Genomic DNA, 26,607 nt, shown 5'->3' on the forward strand with positions numbered 1-26,607 from the left:
GAGGCAGAGTAGTGGATTTCAATTCAGGCAGCCCCATGTCCAGTGCCACCTCCATGGAGCTATGTGAGCATAGGCAAATCACTGAGACTGTAACATCTTCTGAGGCCTCTTCCAGTGCTGCCTCTTATCCTGTGATCCTGGCTAGGCATGATTGCTAAGCTTCTCAGACATCAGATCCATTTCCTACTAAAAGCTGAGATTACTTTCCTCTGAGCTAAAGGGAGGGAGATCAAGCCATCTCTGTCCCCCTGCCCCTTCAAGTCTATTCAGATGAGCGCGCGTGCGTGCACGCGCACGCGCGCACACACACACACACTTTCCAGTTTTCTTTTAAACTAGAAAGTGGAGGGCCATTCTTCCTTTTCCATGGTAAGGATGTATGCTTAATTCATTTTCCATCCTTCACCATGTCCCTGTGAGTCCTTTGTCTATGTAGGCAAGCTCATTAACTATACAACACACCATTAGAGGCAACTCTGCATATTGATGAAAGATTGAGAAGAACTTAATGTGGGAGTGAGTCCCTGTGGGGACACTCTGAAGACTGCTCCATGCTAGATTCTTGAGTTCACTTCACATGGTTTCCTTGGGCCTGCTCTCTTGTAGCCCTTGATAACATTTTGTCAGAATTTTGAGCTTGCCCGGTGCCTGGCTCCATCCCTTCAGGCTTAACCCTCAAGATTTTCTTCTTACTGTTAACCAAATGGTTGAACAATCAGCTTTGTGCTCAGCTGTGTGGGGGGCTTCTTCTTAAGTAATGAAAACAGTGGGATTTTAGAAAAGTCTTGATAATATTTTTTCAGTCCTTATTACATTCACACTTCTTCTGGGTCCAGCTACATTAGTCAAATGAGCCCTTCCATTACATTATTTTGTTTGTTTTTGGTGAGGCAGTTGGGGTTAAGTGACTTGCTCAGGTTCACACAGCTAGTAAGTGTCAAGTGTCTGAGGCCAGATTTGAACTCAGGTACTCCTGAATCCAGGGCTGGTGCTTTATCCACTGCGCCACCTAGCTGCTCCCTTCCATTACATTATTACAGTTCCATTGTGTCCTTTAGGAGTACCCCAGGAAATACATGCAGTAAAGAAAGCAGAACAATTGTATAGGAGACACAGACAGCTAAGTAGGACTGGAAATAGGGTTAGAAATAGGAAATAGGGAAGACCTGCGGTAAAAGCCTGCCTCTCACACTTAATCACACAACTGCTCTCAGCCTCACTTTCCCCAGCTGTAAAATGGGGATAATAATGGCACCTGCCTCCAAGGATTGCTGTGAGGCTAAAGTGCTATATAAATGCTAGCTATTAATTATAATGACTGGGCATTATGATCATTATGTGATTTTCCCAGTCCTGGGAGATGAGCAAATGTAGCTCCCACCTTTCTTTGGAAAGACAGAGAACTATGGGTTCAGAATGTTGCCTACTCTTTTGATGTAACTACAGGTTGATATAGGTTGATTTGGCTGAACTATTTTTCTTTTTCTTTATAATGACAACCCATAAGATGGGCTGAGTACATAAAGAAATGATCATTGATGTAAAAGCAAATGACATTAATAAAACATATAACCTTCTGTGTGCTTAGCATTGTTAGCATGCTAGCATGAGATTTAAAATACAATAACTTTTACATCCCAAGCTTTTGGGGGGGGGCAGGGCAATGAGGGACTTGCCCAGGGTCACACAGCTACTGTAAATAAAAATTAATTATTAATAGCTAATCTAATCTGGAAAAATTATATATAATTTTGGACTTATGAAAAATTACAACTAAATGAAAAATTATAGGTTTGGAAATATGTCCTGCTGCAGTCACCATTCAAATGTAAGAATATTTTAAATGATTAGCTGGACCTAATTTTGGGGGGCTAAACTATGGAGGACTAATCTGGGGACTTTTTACTAATTGGGCTATCTGACTGCTGTTAATTTAATGTTTATAAAGTTTATAAAGTTCTACCACACTGCTCTACTCCCAAATTGATAAGCAAAATATTAAGAAGCCTCTTAACTAAATAATCAAAGCAGAGTTTGTTTATGAGGTACTATTTAAATTAAGAATACAGGGAAATAAAATCTACAACCTTATTGCTTTGCTGTGGTCTCTTTCCACTGTGTCACCTGCTGTGCCTCGAACTTTTTTAATACAATAAGGGCCTTAGGGCCTCAGGGCATGTTACACTTTCCCTGCTCAGCTCCTTTCTTCTAACTCCCTGTGCCCTTTCACTTTGTAAATCCCCCTGCTTCTAACTTTCCTCTCCTCCTTACTGCCACCGCTGAACCCTGTGTTTCTCTCTCACCGACCTTCTGCCTGTCTGCTCCGTCAGTCTGCCCTTCGGCCTCTCTTTTCCCTGCTCCTAGTCCTTAAGCCTTCTCCTGCGTCCTTGTAGCCCTGTCTCTAGTCTGCCACGCTCCAACCTTTCTAATCTTGTCAGCTGCCGCTTGACCTCTTCTTCTCGTCTCATCCATCTGAACCTCTGAGTCTTGTCCGCAGGCCCCCAGTCCTCCTGTCAGCCCCCGTACCTTGTCAGACCCCCCTAAGTCTTCCTCTTCTCAGCCTCTCTCGTTTACACTCCCCCCCCCATTGCTGTCTCACTCCCAGGTCTATATATACCTTTTCTTCTCTCCACTCATATCTCGGGGCTTCCTGTGCCCCCACAGACCAAGCTAATCCGCCAGTCAGGGCTGCAGCCGGTGGGGGGGGGGGGCACGCTCAAGCATCCCGTGCCTCAGCACAAGCTATCTGGGATCTTTCAGATAGCTCCACTCAGGTGGGAGGGAGCTGGGTTTTTTTTTCCCCCCAGCTGTCTGACCTGGAGTCTTGTACAGCCCATGGGGCTTTTTGGCTCAGCTGAAGCAGAGGGGGAGGGGAAGAGACCCTGAGGGCCTAAGGCTTTCTAAACTCAGCCTAAAGGTAGGGTCCCCAAATCAAAACAAATTTCCACACTACTAAGTATTAAGTGTCTGAGGCCAGATTTGAACTCAGGTCCTCCTGAATCCAGGGCTGGTGCTTTATCCACTGAGCCACGTAGCTGCCCCCAGCATAATAACTTAAATAATAACAGCTGTGAACAAGCTGCATTCCATAGCCACCTCCCTCCCCACCCCTACTTGAGGAGAGAATTTTTTTTTTAATTTGCGTGTCCAGAGCACCTAACAAAATTCTTGTTATATAATAGGTAGTTAAGTGCTTGTTGACAGACACATGAAAATTAAAATTTAGTTTTGGATAAGGCCAACATTTCCTTCTTCCGATGTTTGAAAAGATAATTTCTGACTAAAATTATCAGAAGACATATCATGGTGTGGGCAATATCAGAACTGGGCCTTAGAAGAAGGAAGGGTAGGATTTCAGTAGGCCACAGTAAGGAAAAATTATATTTGGTAAGATACTTCTTTCCTATTTCTCACCTCCTATTTCTTGTTACTTGAGTAATGCTTCTTTCATGTTCCAAAATGGCCTTTCCTTGTCTCTCATTACCTATCCAACATACTCCACCTCCCCACATAAAACTCAAACCAAACAAAACCTTAGACCACTAAAGGAGTATGGTGTTATCACCATCTCTAAATAGCAGTATCCAGTAGACCCTCAGGACCTCTTTTCTTTATATTTATAAGGAGCTATATAAACAAACTATTAGCGAAAACAAAGAGTATCATTGTTGAGAAAATCAGTGAAGGAGTTGAAACTAGGAATAGAATTCACCAAAGTAGAGGGTATGTAGAATAATAAGTAAATTAGGGGAAAAGAAAAACTAATTTAAAAGTTTATTCATTTCACAGATATCGAAAACAAATGGAAGAAATGCAAAAGGCCTTTAATAAAACTATAATAAAACTTCAGAACACTTCTCGAATAGCAGAGGAACAGGTAAGTAGTCTTTGTAGCTACTACAGTTTTTTTCAATAAGCTCCTCCTGAATTTTTTTTAAATATCTTCCTGCTAAAATGGGAGAAGTAATTATTAGGGCATTGTATTTTCTGCTAGTTGGTGGACTCTAAAGGCTGCTATTTAATGTTTTGTTTTTGTGTGGCCATCAGCATTAGGAATTCCCTTAGGTAGTTTCTTCATAATCTTGATGAAGAACATTTGAAATATAATTATACCTAAAAATGGTTTATTTGGGTCTTTTCAAATAATTCTTTTCAGTTTGATATCTCAGAATATTGCTAGATGAGAGAAAAAAATTTACAGAATAATGGTGCAAATGAGTTTTGTCAAAGTATGTTTGGTGGTTAGCAAAGCTAATTGAAATTTTGAAGGACTCCTATTATACATATATGATATATGTTTAGTTTTCTACAGCAGAAGCATAAGTTACTATGAAAGTTAGGGGTTTTTATTTTAAACCTCTTCTGACTAGTTCAGTTTCCCTGTCCATCTTTCTTCCTGCTAGCCCATCTGATAGATTGCTGCCAATTAAATCTTCCCAGTGAATAAATCCATGCTTTTTAAATATTTAAGGCCTTTCCATGGATTGCACTATACTGAGTCCTCAACTTTGCCTGTTTCCCTGCCTTTCCCACCTCTTTATTCTCTCTCTGAACTGGCCTTTTTGTAGTCTTATTTTTAAGGTGAAATCCTAATGAACATTTTGAGTTCCAGGTTAGAGTCCTTTTCTACTGTAAAGCCTTCTGTCATTCTGGCATTTGCCTCCTGTCAACCAGAAAGAAGTCTTTCCTTCCTGAACACCTACTGTTCTTCTCTACCTCTCTTGGCACTTGCCATATTCTTACTTTGTATTATGGTTAGTTGTGAACTTATCTTATCTATTCCTTGAGGGCAAGTTGTCTGGACTGCAGAATATTTGTGAGTGGGAATAAGTGGGATAAAGCTGAATGGGAATGCATATTTCCCTTTGACACACTTTTGCTAGATGAATGAAAAACATTATTTTTATGTATAAAGCTAGTTAGATCAGGTAGCTGGTACCTGATTAGGAAGACCATTCTAGTTCTGAAGAAAGCCTGGTTCAGTTAGAGATGTGATTTCTAATATTTAGCTTTTATATCAAAGATAGAATTATCTGCAGCAGAGAATAGCTGATTGAGCAGAATCAGTTACAAAGTAATTTCTTGGCCTTCTTAGTGTCTCTTTGGTCTTTCTTATTTAATATTCCAGGACACTAAAATTTTTCTTTGGCCTGACCTAAAGAAAATAGTTAAATTTAGTAAAAGGCAGTGATCTATCCCCTCTTATAGGGAGGAACAATGTGAACACTTTATGTAAGTTCAATTTAATATGTTTTATTAAATGCCTATTATGTTCTAGGCTCAGGGGACATAGACAAAAATGAAACATTCTTTTATATATTATAAGTGACTCGTTGAACACTTGGGTAATACATTAAGAACTAAAAAATTCACCTGAATTCAGTCACTCAAGCCTTCTATATTTCAGACACTAGAGATACAAATACAAATGAGAGGATTATCAAAGGGGTAAGTTCATGGTAGAGATGAGAGGTAGTAACAAATAGTGGGGTTATTTTTAGCAAAATGAGCCACTTCATTTTCTGAAATTGAAGCAAAGGAGAGAATGGGAGATGGGTCATTTCAAATGTGAAATGGATGAGGAAAGGGAGCACACGACATAGCCACACTTTTGTTGTTGTTGTTGTTAAATATGAGGTAAGGTCTACTGAGAAGGGATGGGAAAGGAGGGTATGCAGGTGCCTTAAGAGAAGAGTTTTGAAATATTCTATAGAGAATCACAGAAGAGGAAAAGGATTGGCATGAGACATCATAGAATCAAAGATTTAGAGTTGGAAGGGACCTTACAAGGCTATCAAGTCCTACCCCTTCACTTTAGAAATGAGGAAACAGACACAGAGAGGATGTGACATTGTCACACAGCTAGTATTTGCAAATCAAGTCTTGAAACCAGGTCTTGCTGACTCCAGGTTCCCTAGCTATTGTACCCTGCTGCCTAGTTGAGTTTGGATAAAAGAAGACTGCTGATTCAGGAATGACTCTTATTTATAATAGTCATTTCCTCTCTGTTAAAATTTCATTTTAGGATATTAATTAACCTTTGCATTGTGTGTGGCCTTTTTATCTTTTCTCAGAGAATTCATGATGTGTAGGTGTGAGGCTTTTCCATATTCCACCAGTCTTGCATCTTTGCTTCCTTACTCTTGAGTCATATTCACCAGTATTTTTCACTGTTTTCACCTTTGCTATGATATTAATTACCACAGGAAAAGTATGTTTTTGTTTAATTCGGAAGATCTTCAAAGAATTTCTCTAGCTTTTTGTCTTTTGCAATAAATATGACAAGGCGCAATTATTTTCTTGGTGACCTTTTTGCAAATAGTTATTTTTATTATGCTACAATATGAGATCACCAAATGCCCTATGAAATTGTTTCTTGCTGTCTCTGTAAGTGTGAGAAATCCAATTCTGATAAAATTGTGTAAACCTTCCCTTTTATGTAGTTGCAACTTGCTTTTGTTTTAATGGTTTTATTTAATAGCAAAAATGTCAAGATTGATAGATGTTGGGGCAGCTAGGTGGCTGGAGCACTAGCCCTGGAGTCAGGAGGACCTGAGTTCAAATCCGACCTCAGACACTTAACACTTAACTAGCTGTGTGACCCTAGGCAAGTCACTTAACCCCAATTGCCTCACCAAAAAAAGGGGGGGGGGAGATTGATAGATGTCTTTGCTTCTAGGAGTAGTATGCCGTCTGGAGACAAGATTCTTACATTTAGTGTCATTACTTAAGTTAAATTTTTTTTTAATCTGAAAAGTATGATTCTTGGTATACTCTGTCTTTTATACCACTTTCACAGCAAAAACCAAAACATCCTGAGATGATTAAACCATTTGTGTATTTTTCTTTCACGAGTTCCCATGGCCAAAGACTTCATTACCAAATAGTCAACCTGTTGATACTCTAGATGTGAGATTCTGCATTTCTTTCACTCTGAACCAATAGAGATTCGCAGCTGGCTAACTGGCTGAGTCTGGCAGCAGTCTGCTGTTGCTCAGAACCCCAAACCCAGGTCAGACAAGCATAGAGCTCAGATGAGAGGCATTTTTAAAACTTTACCATGGATCAGACCACTTTGAAGTGCTAAAAGCTTGCGCTGTCCATGAGATTTTGGAGCAACACAATACTCAAGCACTCCAAGAAAGTAGCAACAGGACCAGTCTAAGTCTTCCCTATAGAAGTCAACAGTCTAACCTTAACATTAAGTCTGAAGTCAAGAAGTAGGTTGGAAGAATGAGCAAACAAAAAAAGACTTCCACCATAAAAACCTATTATGGTGACAGGGACACTCAAGACACAAAACCAGAAAAAGAGAATGAGCCCAAAACATCTTTGAGCAAAGCCACAAAGAAAATGAAGCAAAAGATTAAAACAAAGAGTTTTAAAATCTTTTTGTCATTGAAATGAGAATTAGAGGGAAAATTTAGAAAAGAAATAAGGACAATGAAAGAAAGATTAGAAAGGGAATTAAAAGCTTGGCACAAGAGATAGTAAGCAAATAAAGTCCCTGAAAAATTGAATAGATCACATAAAACCAAAGATTTTATGAGATAACTATTAAAACAAAGTCTTATAGCAACCAACTGTTCTGGAAAACAAATATTTAAGAATTCTCAAGCTACCATGACCAAAGCAAGAGACTAGAAATGCATCATATTTCTCTTTCTTTCTTTCTTTCTTTCTTTCTTTTTTTTTTTTGGTGAGGCAATGAGGGGTAAGTGTCTTGCCCAGGGTCACACAGCTAGTGTCAAGTGTCTGAGGCTGGATTTGAATCCAGGACTGCTGCTTTATCCACTGAGCCACCTAGCTGCCCCCGAGATGCATCATATTTCAAGAAATCTTAAAACTACTTAGAGCTCTTAGAAACAAGAGGACAAAGGAAATAGAGGGAATCCACCAATCACTTGCTTAAAGATACCCCCAACTGAAAACTCCCAGTAATATCATAGCTAAAATCCAGAGCTTTCCAGGTCAAAGAAAAAATACTGAAAGCAACCAGAAGGAAAATTCAAGTACCTAGAAGCCATAGTCAGGATCACACAAGTTTTTGCAGCCCCCACTTTGAAGGAACAGGGAGCTTGGAATATGATATTCCAGAGGGCAAAAGATAAAGGTGTAGCAAAACTAAGTATAATCCTTTAGATGAAAAAAATGAAATAATGACAAGGCCAGAGCTATTTAGAAACTTGGAAGTTCAAACACAGGGGTTTAAGAGAGATATAAAAAGGTAGTCACAAATGAACAATGATAAAGAACTAAACAAAGATACAAACTGCTTACATTCTAATTTGGGGAGATGTTACATATGTCTCCTGTGAATCTTATCCTCGGAAATCATAGAAGGAGTCTAGTTAGACATATGGCCTGGGGTTGGTTCTGCTGTGTCTTCATCTTAAAAGAAGTATGGAAGAAGAGGGGAAGAACATTGGTGGGGGAGGGGAAAAGGTTCAGGGAAAATTATTTTGCATAATCAAGGTACACAAATAGATATCTGTACAAATGAGGCAGGGAGTTGGGGCGGGAAACACTGACACTTGAATCGTAAAGACACTTATACACTGTTGAGTACAAAAATAAATTTCACTTAATGGAAATAAGTGGGGGAGTATGGGGAAGGGGAATTAAAGGGAGAGAAGATTAAAGTGGGTGATTAGTCCTAAGCAAAACCAAATCCTAAGAATGTGCAAAAAAAAGGTTTAGCTCTTTAAGGGAGCAAAATATGGGAATCTGAGGGAGAGGTCATAAATTGGATAAGAGCTGAATGGATTAGGTTATATAAATATTATGGAATACAAATTGTGCTGTAAGATGAAAAGGATAGTTTTGGAGAAATAGTATATTGGGAGGGAGAAAGTAGAATTATGCTGATTGAAAAATTATAAAATTTAAAAAATATATACAAATGGTATTTGTAGGTAAGAACAAGATGTCAATGGATTTCATTTGGTTTTATAAATGGATAAATATTGCAAATTTCAATTGACTTAATTTTTTAAAGATAGAAAGATTATCTTCCCAGAGTATAAGTTTTCATGAACTTTTGGGTTGTTTCTTATTTAGTCACGATTTTTAATTCATAATTCACAAAATGATTTTTAATTCTTGGTAAGTTTTCAGTTTACAAATAAAGTGCTTCAGGTAGATGAAGCAGGTTTTTTTAAACTGACCTGGTTCAGATTCTTGAAATGGTGGTTCCTTGAAAAATAACTTTCTTAATCAAAGTCATGATATTCAGTGTATCTTGCTATATTTGATTTATAATTAGAATAGCATAAGTTTTGAAAACTATGAAAAGCTTATATTATGACTTAAGTTCAAGTAGTGAAATTTAAAACAAAATACAACCAGTTATACTCCCAATTCTATCTGCACATTTAACTCAAAAACAAAAACGTCTTTTTTTTTTTAAACAGGATCAGCGGCAAACTGAAGCTATCCAATTGCTGCAGGCACAGCTGACTAACATGACACAGCTAGTTTCTAATTTATCAACAACAGTAGCAGAACTAAAACGTGAGGTAATTATTAATATGGTGAGGCAGTCCATGCCAGAAAATTGTTGTAAAGATGAAAATCAAAGAATATTAAAACCTTTCTCAGAAATAGATTATCTTGCAGGTAACATAAATATTATCATAAATCTGGATAGATGCGTTTTAAAATTTGAAGATCTTCTTTTATCTTTTTCTCACAGTCTCATAATCCAGATTTTAGCAAATATTTAGCTAACAAGATTTTATAATTGAAAAGTACATCCAGTTAATGTTCCCCAAATGAACTTTTGAGTAACAAATCATGATTAAACTTGGTTTCCAAAACAAAGATTTTCTTTCTGTAACTTGACATACCCCCAAATAATTCTAGGCAACTCCAACCCATCCCCCCTTTTTCTGGTAGACCTAACGTATTCAACCTGAATTCAGTTTATTAGCTGAATTCTCCTTCACCCTGTCGGTGTTGTGGTTAACCTGGGCTCCTTTCTGCTCCCCATCTTCTCTTGTGCTCTTCTCGGGCTACTTGCCCATGAAGAATCAGTTTCAGTCCCACATTCTCTGAAACTCTTCCCCCCGCCCCCTGCCCCGAGTCTTTTTGACTGAATAGTAGTCGGAGGTCGTTCTGTGAGGAGCTGCTCTGGTAATGTGGGTCCCAGCATTCTTCTTCAGTTCACAGCCTAAGAGAGTGGCCTGGGCACTGAGAGGGTGAGTGACTTGTTGGGGTCAAAGAGACAGGACTCAAACTAAGCCCCTCTTGACTCAGAGGTCAGTTTTGTACCCACCAAGCCATGCTGCTTCCCTTCCTTTTTTTTTTTTTTAAAAGAACATGCTACTTTTTCCAAAAATGAATTAAGTTTCAAATAAACATAATTTATCACTTAACTACTGGCCACAATTGCAAACACTACTCAAGAACTAATAAAGTGTTTGATGTGGTACATTGTGTTGGAATCTGAAAGACCTGAGTTTAAATCCTGCCTCTGAGATATGGTTTGTCCATAAGCAAAGTCACTTTATCTCTGAGAACCTTCTTACTTCTCTTTAGAATGTAGATGGTAACTGTAGCACTTATCTCAGAGGGAAGCTGTGAGCCTTAGATGAAGTAATAGGGATATAAAATGATTTGTAAACTTGAAAATTATGCCTATATTTGAATATAAATATATATATGTAATATTTTTATGTGTGTATATCTATATATTTACAACTAGATAACATTGTCAGTTCCATATTTAACATCTGAGAACCATAAGTATGTAGTATTCTGATTAATTTTGCAAATTCTTTTAAAATGTTTCAATTCAATTAAGTGCTGACATACTAAGAAAGTAGGCTTTCAAAAGTGCTTGCCCTTTATCTTGAAGTAATCACTGAAGACAAAATAAATGGTTTTATTTGTTCAATTCACCAAGTAGGCATGTGCACACACACACACACACACACACACACACACACATCTCCCTCTAGTGTAACTAAATAGTTTATAAAATGTTTTATTACTTACCCCTTTCTAGGTTTCAGATCGACAAAGCTACCTTGTGATTTCTTTGGTGTTGTGTGTCGTCTTGGGACTGATGCTTTGTATGCAGCGCTGTAGGAATACTTCTCAATTTGATGGAGATTATATGTCAAAGCTTCCTAAAAATAATCATTATCCCAGCCCTAAAAGGTACAGTGGTTATCATCTCTCATTTTGTCTTTTCTTTGCAACGTTTTACACACTTCTAAGAAATTGATCATTTTACTTTTCCTCTAGTAATAAGCATAGAGGAGGCACTAGCTTTAGAGTCAGGAATGCCTGGGTTCAAGTCTTGGCTCACTGACACTTAGTATTTTGTGGTGTAAGGCAAGACACAGAACCTCTATTGTTCTAGTTTCCTCATCTGTAAGATGAAGGACTGGACTGATGGCCTTCTAAGTTCCCTGCCTGCTCTAGATATATGATCCTGTAACCTAGCTTATTTCTCTGTTTCAACAGTATTCTCATTTTCTTGCGAATATAATTTGAATAACTTGTTTTAATAACAGTTTAAACAGTTGACTTTTTTTTTTTTTGGTAAACTACTTATTTACTATTCAAGTGAAATTGAAGGAAAATGATCTTCCCATACCTCTTTGAGGTCCTGTAAATTCAGTTGGCTCATTGTCAATGCCAGCACTTGGCTACTTTAGCTTTATTGAGAAAAACCTCCTTTGAATGATAAGAGCCCTATTGATAAGATTGAGATTTAGTGGTTTTTTCCTATAAAATCACATATATCTATATCCATATCTATATATAAATAACAATTGAATATAGAAGTCAGAGGACCAGTACTCTGCCTGCCTCAATTTCCTTATTCTCAACATGGAAATAATAATAGCACCTACTAGCTCTTAGGGTTATTGTGAAAATAAAGTGAGATAATATTTATAAAGCACTCTGTAAACCTTAAAGCATTATATAAATGCCGTCTCTGTCTGTCTATCCATCTATCTATCATCTATATTTATCTATCTATCTAATTATTATCTTTTCAGTCTCACTGGTTTTGGAAGGGGAATCAGAATACTCCTTGCTCCAAATAAGATTGTTTCTCTTTCTCCACTTAATAATCTTTCTTTTGAAGTCCTCAAAATTAAAATTTTTCACCTAATAAAAATTATGTAGCTATAGTAAAGTGAACTCTGGGCCATTCTTTTTCTTTTCTCAAGGAATTCAGTACCTGGTTCATGATCTTTTTCTCCTTCCCAACTCCTGCCCTTATACTTGGAGACTTTCAGATTCATGTAAATGCTCCTTACCTAACCTCCTATTTTCTCCGCCTCCTTCATTCTACCTCAGCCAATGAAGATGGTCACACACCAGATCTGGCCATTACCCATAAGTGTTTGATGTCTCTATTTAGAAACTCAGACAGTTTTATTTGACCATAACCTCTTATGTTTCCATTTATCCCTATGCTTTTCTTCTATACACTTCTTTGCCTTCCTTATAGAGAGCCTCCCTTTCCTCCACCCCTCAGGACTTTCTTAGGTCATTACCCCTGCTCCAGGTTCACTTTTCCTCCCTCACCAGGCTCTCACTTCAGACCAGTTATTAGTCGTTTCCATACTACACTGCCCTCTGCTCCTAAATCCCTTGCCCTCTTATCCTATCATCTTCCTCCTCTTTATAAACCCCAGCCTTGAGTTGCTTTCACCATCTACCTCCTCTACTCTTTTTTTGTGAGCTGCTGAACAAAGCTGGAGGAAGTTCCACAAATATACTAAATGGTTACTTTACAAATCCATGTTCTATAATCTCACCAGGACCTTTACTAAAGCAAGAAAGCCTTTTTATTCCTCACTAATTGATTCCCTAGCTCACTACCCAAAGAAGCTTCTCTCTCTCTCTCTCTCTCTCTCTCTCTCTCTCTCTCTCTCTCTCTCTCAAGGTGTCTAAAATTGAATTTATTATCTTTTCCACAGAAAGCCTACTCTTCCACATTTCCTTATTTATTTTTTTTTTTCCATTTCCTTATTTCTTTCAAGGCACTGCCATCATTGCAGGGTCTCAGGTTTGTAATTTTGTAATTTTATCCTGAGCTGCTTACTGTCTTTCATTGTACATATACAGCCAGTTGCCAGATCTTGTCATTTTTACCTTACAACATCACTCATGGGGGGCAACTAGGTGGCGCAGTGGCCCTGGATTCAGGAGGACCTGAGTTCAAATCTGGCCTCAGACACTTGACACTTACCAGCTGTGTGACCCTGGGCAAGTCATCACATCACCTCATCACCCTGCAAAAATAGATAAACAATGAATGAATGAATGAATGAACAACAAAGGAACAAATAGATAAATGTTTTTTATAAAAAACATCACTCATGTCCAACCCTTTCTTTCCACTCCCACAGTTACCACCCTTCTGTAGATTATTACAATAAGCATCCTACTTGGTCTTCCTGACTTGTCTCACTAATACAGTCCATCCCTATATACTGCAGCCAAAGTAGATCTGTCCTTGTTACTTCCTTATTGAACCAAATTGAGTTCATCCTCTTGCCTCTAGTATAAAATATAAACTCCTGTGTAGCTTTTAAAGCCCTATACAAAACCTGGCTCTAACCTCTCTTTTTCACCCTTATTAGATATTCCCTGTACTGTACCCAGCAGTTAAGCCGACCTGGCTTTTTCCCTGTTCCTCACTCATGACAGTCCATCTTCAGGCCTTTGTACCGGCCATGCCTCACTCCTGGAATTCGCTCCCTTCTTACCTCTGCCTCGAAGTCCCTCTCTTCCTTTAAGATGAAACTCAGGCAGTCTTCTGCATAAAATCTTTTCTGATTTGCCCCGACCTGCTAATGCCCTACCTTCCAAACTATTACTCTGTGTGTGTGTAGATATAACTTTATATTCATGCATTTTATGTTTTTATATGTATATGTACTTATTGTCTCCCTTATTAGAATACAAGCTAATTGTGAGATGGGATTATTTTATTCTTTGTCCTTATATCCTATAGGTACTTAATGAATACTTATTAGTATTTAAATGCAATTTAAAAGATTTTAAATGTGTACTATTCATTTAGCATATCCTCATGTAATTTTTGTAGAGTTAATTACTATCTAGCCCAAATATTTTGGAGGATTATTTGTGATTTTCTGATTTTTTTTTTTTTTTTGGTACATGCTGATGATTCTTAACTTTTTAGGTGTTTCTCCTCCTATGATGATCTGAATTTAAAAAGAAGAACCTCATTTCCCCTTATCAGATCTAAATCTCTTCAGTTAACTGGCAGAGAAGGTAGGCTTTGTGTGAGTGTGTATATATGTGTGATACATAAAAAATAGTTTTATATATATTACTGATGTGTGTAATATAGCCTACTGTTTCTATTGTAGAAAGGTCATTAGATTATTAGGCATTAAACATTGTTTCTAATTATGATATATCACTCCCATCGTATTTTCACGCTTTAACTTATTTTCCTTGATTTTTGTCCTGTAATCGAGAGCTTGAGTCAGAATTTACTGGTTCACCAGTAGATGTCATCTTTTAGCAGCTCTTCACATGTACTTCATTGTAGATGGACAAGTTTAAGATTTCAGTAAATGTAATTTTATTTTTTCCCCCTTTTTTATTCAAATTTATTTTTTCTAATTACATGTAAAGAATGTCATTTTCTTAAAACTTTTGATTAATTCATTTTACATCCAGTTATCTTAGTGGATTATCTCTTGAGATTAGTTTTGGATTAGCTTCTCTGTCCCTTATTGCCTAATAGGCCTGATGGATTAGAAACAGATTTCTAGTGGGCAACATAATGTAATGACATAGCAGAACCTTATAAATATTATCTTTTTGGGCAGATGTTAATATATCATCACTTAATTATAATCCACTAAGAATAATTATACTAGTTTTATATGATCAGTAGGTTTTATTATTTTTTTTTTTACAAAAGGGTTTGATATGAAAGTGCTACTTGGTTATAGTCATGTTATAAATCAATCCTTCTACCACGTGCATATAGTTTATGTAACTATCCAGCTAAATCAACATTTGCCAGACCTTAAAATATAATTTATTTTAGGAGAAAATCTGTGAGAATGAAATTTTATGCTGCATCTCCTTTGTTTAACATTTGTGGTTATTTTTAATAAAGCTTAAGTAGTAATTTAGCACATGGCTACTTTTTTAAATAAATAGAGCAGTTTCTTTTTTTTCTTCAGCTTCCAGAGCAGAGAGTCAAAAGGGATTTCAATAAGTCAGGAGAGTCTGCTGGGCATTCTTCAGACTGAGAAACAACAGGGCAAAAGTCAGTCATAGAGTAGAATTTAATTGTTGTGTTTGTATTTAAGATGTATATAATAGCCTATTTATGCCGCACAGAACATATAAAGAAATTTAATAATGATTCTGAGGAATTTAATATTTTAAAGCTTTATATGATTCTTTAGAAAATAACATTTGCCAAAATAGAAGTAAAATATTTGTCTTTTCTAAGCTTAAAATGATTATAGCATTTGGGGGGGGGGAGAGGGGTGTCTTAAATAAGCAGGATCTGTAATTAAATTATGGGATAATCCTTAATTTGTGTGTGTTTGCTAGTTTTCTGAGGCTTACATTCAGTACCTTACAGATATTAAAACCTTCCTGCTTAACCCACCTGAATTTTAAAATTGACTTTGTTTTACCATAATTCAAGAAGTAGGTGAAAAAAATGAAGCATATTCACCTTTTTAGTGATATCTGTGGCAAATGATAACACTTCTTATTATAAATTGGAGGATTATGTTTGCAACAAAAGTTATACCTACTTTTCAGACTTCATGTCATTGAGATGGGAATGATAAACATTCTAAAAAGTTTAAATTATTCTGGAACCATTGGATGGAAGTTACAGGGAGGGAATATTTAATGTGAGTGTAAAGTAAAACTTCCAAAGAGTTAGAACTATTTTATAATGGAATAGGCCCACCTTGCAATAGTGACTTCTCTATCTCACAAAAGCAGGGCAGGGAGAGTGGCACGAGGCATCTAAGTAGCACAGTAAATCCAGTGTTTGTATTGGAGTCAAGAAGATCTGAGTTCAAATCCTGCCTTATACACTTACTGTGAGACCCTAGGCAAATCATTTAATTTCTGTTTGCCTCAATTTCCTTATCTGTAAAATAGAGTTAATATTAGTACCTGCCTCCCAGGATTATTGTGAAGATAAAATTAAATAATATTTATAAAATATTTTGTAAACTTTAAAACACTAGCATTAGTTTTATCGTAATTATCATTGTTATTGTTGTTATCAAGCAGGGAATAGATAACATTACAGGGCTGTTGAAGGGGTTTCCTAAATGACTCTGAGAAAACCTAAGCAAGACGGTATACTTCTAATGCCTCATAGTATCACAGCATTTGTGCATATTGAGCCATAAATTTTGAAAAATGCCCTTGACTGAATCAGAAGTGTTATTTGAAGTTTTTCTTTAGCTATTGTGTGTGCATGCATGTGTTTGTATGTTTGTGTGTGTGTATGTTAACAACTTTATATTATAATTATAAATAAAATGTTTTTTAATTGTTAGGAATATAAGTAATAGATTGCTAAAGATCTTAAAGGATCAAGGTTAAAAACCTTACCACAATAGTAATGTTGTACAAGATTAGGGATTAATAATTGCAGCTCAGTTGACTTTTTCATTTTTATATCTGCCCTTTTTCTTCTTGTAGTAGACCCAGATGATTTATACATCGTAGAACCACTCAAATTCTCACCAGAAAAAAAGGTAATTTTGCATTTAGGGAGTACATTTGGTATATTATGAGGTGGTAGCTAAGGAATAGGGTCAGTATGGTCATAGATAGAAATAGAAGCCAGCTAAATACTACCCCTCCCCATAAAAGTGGGAAATAGATTCTTGTTTTATAGATTATAAGAATGTTATTAGTGTGCTTATCTCAGTCTTAATTAATAACAATTGTCCACAGGTAGCAATTGAATTAAAATATGTTAATTTTAAAAGATTGGTGTTATACAAAGTTGGGAGGGTCTCAGTATTGGTTAACAGTTGTACGTATGTATTCTTACTTTTCAAATCATTAAATACTTATTAAGTGCCTACTAAGTGCCTGACACCAGAAGATAGCACTTATTCCACAGTAATTTGTTCTTGCAGATAAATAAGTGCCTAATCTTTGAAATTCTAATCTGTTTTCTTGTGTGTGTTACAGAAGAAACGCTGCAAATATAAAACTGAAAAAATTGAGACAGTAAAGCCAGCTGACACAACGCATCCTATAGCCAATGGAGACATTAAAGGAAGGAAACCCTTTACGAACCAGAGGGATTTCTCTAATATGGGAGAGGTTTATCACTCTTCTTATAAGGGTCCTCCATCTGAAGGAAGCTCAGAGACCTCCTCACAGTCAGAGGAGTCCTACTTCTGTGGCATTTCAGCTTGCACAAGTTTGTGTAATGGACAGACCCAAAAAACAAAAACTGAGAAAAGGGCTTTGAAACGAAGGCGATCTAGAGTTCAAGACCAAGGAAAGTTTATCAAAACTTTAATTCAGACTAAGTCAGGTTCAATGCCGAGCCTGCATGACCTCATCAAAGGAAACAAGGACATCACGGTGGGAACATTTGGGGTCACAGCAGTATCAGGACACATCTAGCTGAATTTTTCATACTGGAGACTTTTGTTGTTCACTGAAGAAGTCTGTGGTATTTGAAGGGGCTGGGGAAGGGGGGTGGGTTAGGGAGGTATTAAAAACTAATGGGAAAAGTATTCAGAAATTATGATTTCTGCCTTGTTTAAGTAGATGGGATTGTGTCAATCTTGGTTAATGAGCTGCAGTTTTACAAGGCTGATCACTTCCTACCTGGACAAATGGGAGACATTTTATAAAGATGTTTTTTCACAGATTAATTACTGGGGCAAAGGTAATTTGGAAACCCAGTTCCTTGGGTAGAATAGGAATGAAAGCCTAATGCTCTTCCTTCAGCTTTGTTCCTATTTCTTGCACCTTCCCATATTTATGTGCCTTGTGTCTATTTATAACGCCACTGGAGGAGGAGAGAGAAAGAGAAACTTGTTTCTGTCATTTGATTTCTTTGGTAACATGAGCTCTTTTGAAGCTGTAAACACTACATTGCTCTACAAATGGTCTGTGCCTGAAGCTCAGCCTGTCCCTGTGTGTCAGGCAGGAAAAATCAGACAAAACTTGCCTTGAAGATCTCCGTGAGGCAAACTCACCAAGGAATATAAAAGACTTGCAGGGCCACAGCACCTGTTCTCTGAGGGGGACGGGATGCTGTTAATGGTGTTTTCATTTACTTGATTTAGAATGAATTCATTTGTCCTTGGGAATTGAATGATATAAACATAAAGTGGACCACCTGGTACCTTGCAGATGACCATTATTCCCAAACTATTTTTTTTTTTAATAGATTCACTTTAAGGATATCTAACTACCATTATGGGTACTCATTGGCTGCATTTGAATTCTGATTGTTCGCAATGAACATTAACACTTTAAACATGCAAAATTGGGAGAAATAGGTTTGGCAAATGGAAAAAAACAAAACCATTTGTGACCAGTTATAGTGTGAAATTGTTATCCATGCAGTCCAAATGTAAGCAGGCATGCCAGTGAGTTTGCCAAACCTTGTCTAAACGGTCAAGTCTGAAGGAATTATTCCATAATGTGTTTGCTTTAGTATTGGCTACAGATGTGCAGGGCAGAATGTTTGGATGTGTGTGGTTTTTGTATGTTTTCATACTTTCTCTTTTTTTAAATTTTGGCAGCGATTGTATACTTGGATTACAATTATTCCATAGGGGGTGTGAATGTGCAATGGTGAGTGAAGTTGGAAAAAGCGTTTTCTTTTTTCTTTTTGTGTTGAGAGGTCTAACAGCTTACCTTCCTTGTAAGGCTGTTATAACTTATTGAGCACTTTTTAGTAATATCCTTTTTAAAAACTGATTTAATGCCTTTTCTGGGTATTGTATGTAATGTGACTTATTTAAAGCCTTTTAAATTTTTTTTTTTTGGCTGCTTTCATGTTAGTTTACCAGTACATTTTGGGTGATGTAATTTTTGTTGGTCAGTCTGCACATTTAGCCATTCAGAGCAAGAGGGCCTGAGTTTTATAAAAATTACAATGAATTGAGGTCCAAATTAGAATGAGGTAGGGATGGGAAAATATCATCTGAGTGCAGCGTTCAACATTGTGGAAAGAAGACTTATGTAACTACAGAGCTGTAGTGCCAGTAGAAACTGTGAATTTCCAAATAAATCTGAACACTTGTCTTTATTAATTTAATGGCTTTTCTTCCTTTTGTTAAGAGAAATTCACAAGCTCATTATTGATCCCTGTAACCTTTTTAAATGCTAAATGCTCCCAACATTTATATGGATTGTACATAAATGCTTGGTGCTAATCTTACTTGATAACAATTTCAGGTTTTCTGTTATTAAGCTAACATTCTGATTTTGTTTGATCCTTATATATGTCTTCTTCCTAGACTAGCTTCTTTAGGTTCATTTTGATAGTATTTTTTTCCAATTGTGTGTAAAAATTGTTTTCAACATTCATTTTGTAAGATTTTGAGTTCTCAATTTTTCTCCTTCCCTCCCTGACACCCCCCTGCACCCCAAAGCCAGCAGTCTGATATAGGTTATACATTACAATCAGGTTAAACATATTTCTACTTTTTATATAATATTTACATTACATTAAAACATTTTATATATATAAAATATACAGTAAACATATTTCCACTGTTTATATAATAAACATTCCACTAATATTTCCATATTAGTCATGTTATGAGAGAAGAATCAGAACAAAAGGAAAAAACACAAGAAGAAACAACAACAAAAAAATGAAAATAGTATGCTTTGATATGCACTCAGGCTCTATAGTTCTTTTTCTGGATGCGGAAAGCATTTTCCATTATGAGTCTTTTGGAATTGTCTTGGATCATTGTATTGCTGAGAAGAACTAAGTCTATCACAGTTGATCATCATACAATGCTGCTGTTACTGTGTACAGTGTTCTCGGTTCTACTCACTTCACTCAGCATCAGTTCATATAAATCTTTCCAGATTTTTCTGAAATCTGTCCATCATTTCTTACAGCACAATAGTATTCCATTACATTCATATACCACAGCTTATTCAGCCATACCCCAATTGATGAGCATTCCCTCAATTTCCATTTCTTTGCCACCACAAAAAAAAAGCTGCTATAAATATTTTTGTACATTGGGGTCCTTTTCCCTTTTTTTATGATCTCTGCGATATAGCTTTCAGTCTTATTTTGAACTTAATGAACTCCATACTTAAGGAGAAAATAATTTTAATTCTACATCTGCCTTTTTGCTTTTATATCAAATTATTAGTTATGTGAGTTGAAAGATACTGCTGCTTACCAAATCCTTAATAAGTGAGAACAACAAAATAACTCCAGTAGCTTATTATTTGTTATAACTCAACACATACAAGTTTTCCTCTTTCTATGCTTGGTATTTCATTGCTCATATAACTAATAAAAATCCATGCCATAGATCTACTAGAAAGCCCAGTGGTGTACTGGAAAGAGCACTGGCTCAGAAGTCAGAGACCCTTACTTCCCATACAGCTTCCATCCTCATATGACATTGGACAAATCACAGCCTCCCTGAACTTCAATTCCTTTATAAAATGAAGCAGTTGACTTAGATGAATAGCCCCTTAGGTCTCTGCTGGCTTTAGCTATACTATTTTGCCAAGTCAGAGCTAATGGTCCTAATAATTTTAGTGACCTTACATTTCCCTTGAGACACAATAAGGTCATTTACAGATAATAAGCACAGCTTTGAAGTGGGCTGGAACTAAACACCAAACACTGAAATACCTTCTGGTATTTGCTTAGTGTTTTATCACTCAGTTGCTGGTTCATTTCTTGCCACATAAAGGCATATGCACAGTGAGGGATGCTGGATTTTTACTTGTAATACCAATTCTTGGGGGGGTCGTGTTGAAGCACCTTTTTAAAGTTCACGTTAACAACCTGGCAATTGTTCTTAGTTTTTGAAAGTGCTCTGGTAGAGTTCAATAAAAGTGTCGGGTGTTTCCTATACTATCTGAGGATTACAGAATGATTTAAGAGCATGTACTATTTCCTATAGTTCCTTTATATATATTATAGAGAGAGAGCAACTGTACTTGAAGTTCTCAATAAATTAAGGAGATGGAGAAGGTAAAGGAAATATTGAGTCAACCCTTATTTTAGTTGACTATTTTAGTATTTTTCTCTGCTTATAAAATATACAATTATGAGAATTCAAGAACAAGGACCTTATAGGAATTCTGAAGAAATAAAAATACTATAATATAGCACATTCCTCTATAGTATGAATACAATACTCCTTCCTTCCTTCTTAGATACCATGATCTTTTAACTATTAATGGGAGAATACCCCTTAGGGAGTCTCTTATATAGCATTTACATGAGATAGAATTATTCTTCCTTAAGTTAAAAAGTTTCAGTTAACTGAAAAAGCAGTGTCAGATGGTTAAAAAGAGAAACTTCTAATGATTCTGCTGATGATGTGACCTGCCCAGCCCTGCTTTAAAAAATGGTTTTTCAGTGGGAGAAACAACCACCTTCAACAACTCTAGAACTTTGAAGTTCTAAGGTCAGTAGGAGGGGTTTGATTGCCTCTACTTGCTGCAGGGAAATTTACTTAGAGGAGAAAAAGTATCACTCAAGCTTCCTTATTTAAGGTTATTATTTAAAGAGAATAAGGCAGGGATGAATAGAAACTCAGAATTAGAAAGGACAGCAGCAACTGTCTAGTCCGGTCTCTACCAAGAGATCCCCGCGGGGCAGCTAGGTGGTGCAGTGGATAGAGCACTGGCCCTGGATTCAGGAGGAGCTGAGTTCAAATCCGGCCTCAGACACTTGACACTGACTAGCTGTGTGACCCTGGGCAAGTCACTTAACCCCCATTGCCCTGCAAAAAAAAAAAAAAAAGATCCCCCAGAAATCACTCCAAATGATACTGGATAAGTGACAGTTTAGTTTCTGTTGGAAGACCTCTAGGGAGGGAGAATCCACTTTCCCCCCAGGATTCCCTTTTCACTTATGCATAACTCTGAATTTTATTTGCCTCCTTGAAGCTTTCACTTTGTTTTGCCCCTTTTTAGACAAAACAAAGTAAATCTCATCTCTCTTCCATATGCTATCTCTGTATGTACTTTAAGACAGTTATCATGTTCCTCACATTTCAGGCCAAACATCCCCAATTCCATCCATTGATCCTCATGTGAGATAAAATTTAAGACCCTTCTATGTTTTTTCCTCCCCTGGGGGCTCCACGGTCTTTACTAAAATCCAGTGCACACAACTGAACTCAATACTAAGGCAGAAGACAATAGGACTTTTACCTCTTAATTCCAGAAAGAGCAACCCCTTTCTCTAGATGCAACTCAAGATTATTTTTGCCTTTTGGCTGCCATATTTCACTGTTGACTCATTGAACTTTCAGTCCACTCAAACACTTAGATCTTTTTCAGACAAGTTTGTTGTCTAACCATGCTTCTCCCCGCACCACCCCCCAATCCTTTTTTCATCTTAGTAAGTCATTTTTTAAAAATGTAAGGCATCGGGGCATCTAGGTGGCGCAGTGGATAGAGCACCGGCCCTGGAGTCAGGAGTACCTGAGTTCAAATTCGGCCTCAGACACTTGACACTTACTAGCTGTGTGACGCTGGGCAAGTCACTTAACCCCAATTGCCTCACTAAAAAGAAAAAAAAAATGTAAGGCATTGCATTTAATTTCATTTTACTATATTCAGCTCAGTATTCTAGTATACAAATGTTTTCTTTTGGATCCTAACTTATCCCGTGTGTTAGTGAAACTTGACACTTTGTATCTTTATATCTGTCTGCTTTTTTACTTTAAGCTTTGCATCATTTAAAGATTAGGGATCCCATGAGTGCATGGCCCTTTGCCCTTGGCAGAAGACTATGCAAAAATCCCAGAGCCACTCCAATGGAGACCTTTCAAGCTGATATCAAACTCTTAATGAATACTCTTTGGGCCATACCATTTAATTGGGTCTTAATCCATCTAGTTGTACCTTCACTAAACTACATCTTTCCAGCTCTCCCTCCCTTTCCCCCCAAAATATCTACAGCAGCTCTTTGTTAATCTAGACCCCCCCCAAAAAAAATCTACTTTTAAAAATGAACTAAAGTTTGGCACAATCTATTCTTGAGGAATCTGTGCTAGCTTTTTGTGATCCTTATCACTACCAATCCATTCTATAATTTTGCCAGAAGTTTAGGAGTCGAGCTCCTTGGCCTGTGTAGACTCCTATTTCCTTCTCTTTCTCAACAGTTTGGACATTTGCCCTTGCCTCATCTCCCATTCTCCAACATTTTTCAGGTATTACTGACTATGGCTCAGCAATTACATCTGTCAGTTTTAAGTCCCAGTCATTTGGGACAAGTAATTTGAACTCATCAAGGGTAACAACATTATCTCTTTCTTTCTCCATACTTAGCTTTGGTTTCAACTTTCTATTAGCATTTTTCTTTCCAGTCCAAGCAGATGCCTTAGCCCTTCTTTGATTCTCAGAACAACAGCAAACCCCTTTTGCTGACCTTAGTTTTCTGTCAGCCTCAGCTCATTTTGACCTTTATTGAAAAAAGATTAGGATTTCCAAGTTGGAAAGAATTCAGCAATCATGTCCAATCCCTGGAAAAGAATTCCCACTGTAATGTACATGGTTTGGTCAATGAGAGAAAACCCACCATATCTCAAGGCAGCCCGTTTGCATTTTAGAGTTTCTGATATTGACACTAAGCCTAGATTTTTCTCCTTGCAACTTCCACCCATTCATTGGTCCTAGTTTGGCCCTCTTGGGACAAAAGGTAGACTGTATTTGTCAAGTTGTTTTTTTAAACTCATGTTTAAACTTTACATTTATCCCTATTAAATTGCATCTTATTAGATTCAGCCTGATGTTCTTGCCTGTCCTCACTGTTATCCTGTGTCAATGTGTAAGCTATTCTGCCCAGCTCTATTTTATGTGCAATTTTGATGCATTTGTTATGTATACCTTTATCTAAGGCATCAATGAAAAATGGTAAGTCAGCCCAGGGCCAAACACAGTATCCCTGAGATGTTTTACTGATCAATTCCTTCCAAGCCGACATGGAGTCATTAATGACTAAGTCTTTGAATCTAGCTGGCTAATCAGTTCTAAATCCATCAAATTCTACTATCTAGTCCACATCTCTTCATCTTTTACAGAAGAATAGTGTGGTGTAGGTTATCTTTGCTGAAAATTGAGATAAACTATATAGCTTTACCAGTTTAGTAACCCTGTCCAAAGAAGGAAAATAAGGTTAGTCTAGCATGAACTGTTCTTTGTTTGTTTGTTTGTTTGTTTTTAGTGAGGCAATTGGGGTTAAGTGACTTGCCCAGGGTCACACAGCTAGTAAGTGTTAAGTGTCTGAGGCCAGATTTGAACTCAGGTACTCCTGACTCCAGGGCCGGTGCTCTATCCACTGCGCCACCTAGCTGCTCCAAAACTGGAATTTTTGTTTTTTGTTTTGTTTTTTGCGGGGCAATTGGGGTTAAGTGACTTTCCCAGGGTCATACAGCTAGTAAGTGTTAAGTGTCTGAGGCCGGATTTGAACTCAGGTACTCCTGACTCCAGGGCCAGTGCTTTATCCGCTGCACCACCTAGCTGCCCATGAACTGTTCTTGATGAAGTGATGCTGACCCTTTGATCATGACTTTCTTTTCTGATGTTCTCTGGACCATTTCATTTATATGATGTACTTGAGTTTCACCACAAATTAGCCAAGTTCAGTAGTTTATAGTTGGTAAACTCTTAAGTTCTCTTTTTTGAAAATCAGGATATTTGCCTTCCCGGGCTGCAGAACAGGATTTCAGTATCATTGAGAGCAACTCAGTCATCTCTTCTGCAGGTTATATCAGTTTCTGAAGATGTATTACACCTGAATTAAGTGGGAAGAGCTCATCCAGGACAGCTCCATGTTCTCTTTATGATCTCCCATTTATATTGAACGTTAGAAAGTGCCTACAGATATGAGTTGAGCAGGTCCATCTTCATGAAGTTTTCAGTTATCATGATCTTGTCCACCACCTGCAGAGGCTACTTCTCTAATTCTCCTTTCCCCCTACCAATTAAAAAACAAAAAGGGTTTTTTTGTTGTTGTTCTTAGATTTCTTCATCAACCTCAGCTTATTCTGAGATGTGAGCAGTGACCCTATTCATTCATAAAGTACTGTGTTTAACCTCTGTTGCCTCCTTGCTTCCCTCTCCCATTTTTTTTTATCTTAAGTTTGTTGGCCAGCGCATTGTACATCCAGTCTTTCTATGGGCAATTCCCATTTTCCCCTTCCTCATTAGAATGATTTCCCTTTATGTCCTCAGAATTGCAATCTTTAGTTTTCTATCCCTCCTGTACTAATCCCTTGGAGAACTTTAGGTCATGAAAATTCTATCTGGCCTACTGAACCCTTTGAAACGTGCTCTCCCAAAATCCAAGATACTGTGCCTGGCTTTCCCTTCCCCATCATTAAATTCTAAGATGTAGTATTTTCTTCCCCTTGCACTGTTAGGATTAAAGTTAAGGGAGTTCACTTAGCCTCTGTAGGCCTCAGTCTCTTCATCTGTGCAGTGAATGAGTAGTACTACATAATTTATTTTTTTTTTCAGGGCAATGGGGGTTAAGTGACTTGCCCAGGGTCACACACAGCTAGTAAGTATCAAGTGTCTGAGGCCGGATTTGAACTCAGGTACTCCTGAATCCAGGGCCAGTGCTTTATCCACTGTGCCACCTAGCTGCCCCCGTACTACATAACTTCTAAATCTTATAATTCTGTTTTCAGAGAATATGCCCTGGGAGGACCTTTTAAAGCACTCAATTCTGAACTCCATGAGACCATGCCTACCCCTTTCGTTCTACCCCCTTTTCAATATATCAATAATGCCATTGGCTCAGGAAAGGACATATTAATACACTGATAGCAAAATAGCTGAGGTAACGATAAGTGCAAATGTATGACTGCCTGTGTGTGGCTGATGTAGAGTGGTTGAATAAATTGGGAAAAAAAAAAAAAACCTGTGAAAATAGGGTATTTGAGGAAATCATGGACGCTGAAGTGCTATAGTTTGGGGCAGGAATTGTGGGAAGACAGACTGGCACTGACATCACTGAGGAAAGCAAATGTTGTTGGGTCTCATAGCTAAAAGTCACCAGAATCTCAATTGGGTGATAAATTTGGATAGCACAAACTTCAAAAGCGAAGAAGTTACTGAGAGATGGTGGTAGAGAGAATTGAAAGTGGCAGCAAGTAGTAAGGAGTTTGCCAAACTAGCACCCCTTCTCTTTCCTGCTACCCTAAAGCAACCTCATGTCTGCCCCATCCTTAAACTCTCACTCTAACCATCCTTGTTAGTTGTCATGTTATATCTCTCTACTTCTTTCCAGCTGAACTCCCTGAGGAACTCTGTCTACAACTGGTGTCTCAACTTCCTCTCTTTTCAGTCACCTGCAACCTGAAGATACATACCTTCTCCAAAGTTACCTAATCTAAGCATCCTTGATCT

At 37.4% G+C, this 26,607-nt stretch overlaps 1 protein-coding gene across 2 annotated transcripts in view; it reads left to right on the forward strand.

Annotated features, from left to right (window-relative positions):
• Window positions 1-19,291, forward strand: part of SUCO (SUN domain containing ossification factor) — a 101,387-nt gene extending 82,096 nt beyond the window's left edge. For both annotated transcript variants that reach the window (XM_044002423.1, XM_044002424.1), the window contains 6 exons: window positions 3,790-3,877; window positions 9,414-9,518; window positions 11,009-11,163; window positions 14,177-14,268; window positions 16,696-16,751; window positions 17,197-19,291. In XM_044002423.1, coding sequence (XP_043858358.1) covers window positions 3,790-3,877; window positions 9,414-9,518; window positions 11,009-11,163; window positions 14,177-14,268; window positions 16,696-16,751; window positions 17,197-17,640 — 940 coding nt within the window. In that variant the 3' untranslated portion in view covers window positions 17,641-19,291. The remainder of the gene's footprint in view (window positions 1-3,789; window positions 3,878-9,413; window positions 9,519-11,008; window positions 11,164-14,176; window positions 14,269-16,695; window positions 16,752-17,196) is intronic.
• The last annotated feature ends 7,316 nt before the right edge of the window (window positions 19,292-26,607 follow it).

The sequence above is a fragment of the Dromiciops gliroides genome, chromosome 4, assembly GCF_019393635.1.
Source record: "Dromiciops gliroides isolate mDroGli1 chromosome 4, mDroGli1.pri, whole genome shotgun sequence".
In the NCBI taxonomy this organism is placed as follows: Eukaryota; Metazoa; Chordata; class Mammalia; order Microbiotheria; family Microbiotheriidae; genus Dromiciops; species Dromiciops gliroides.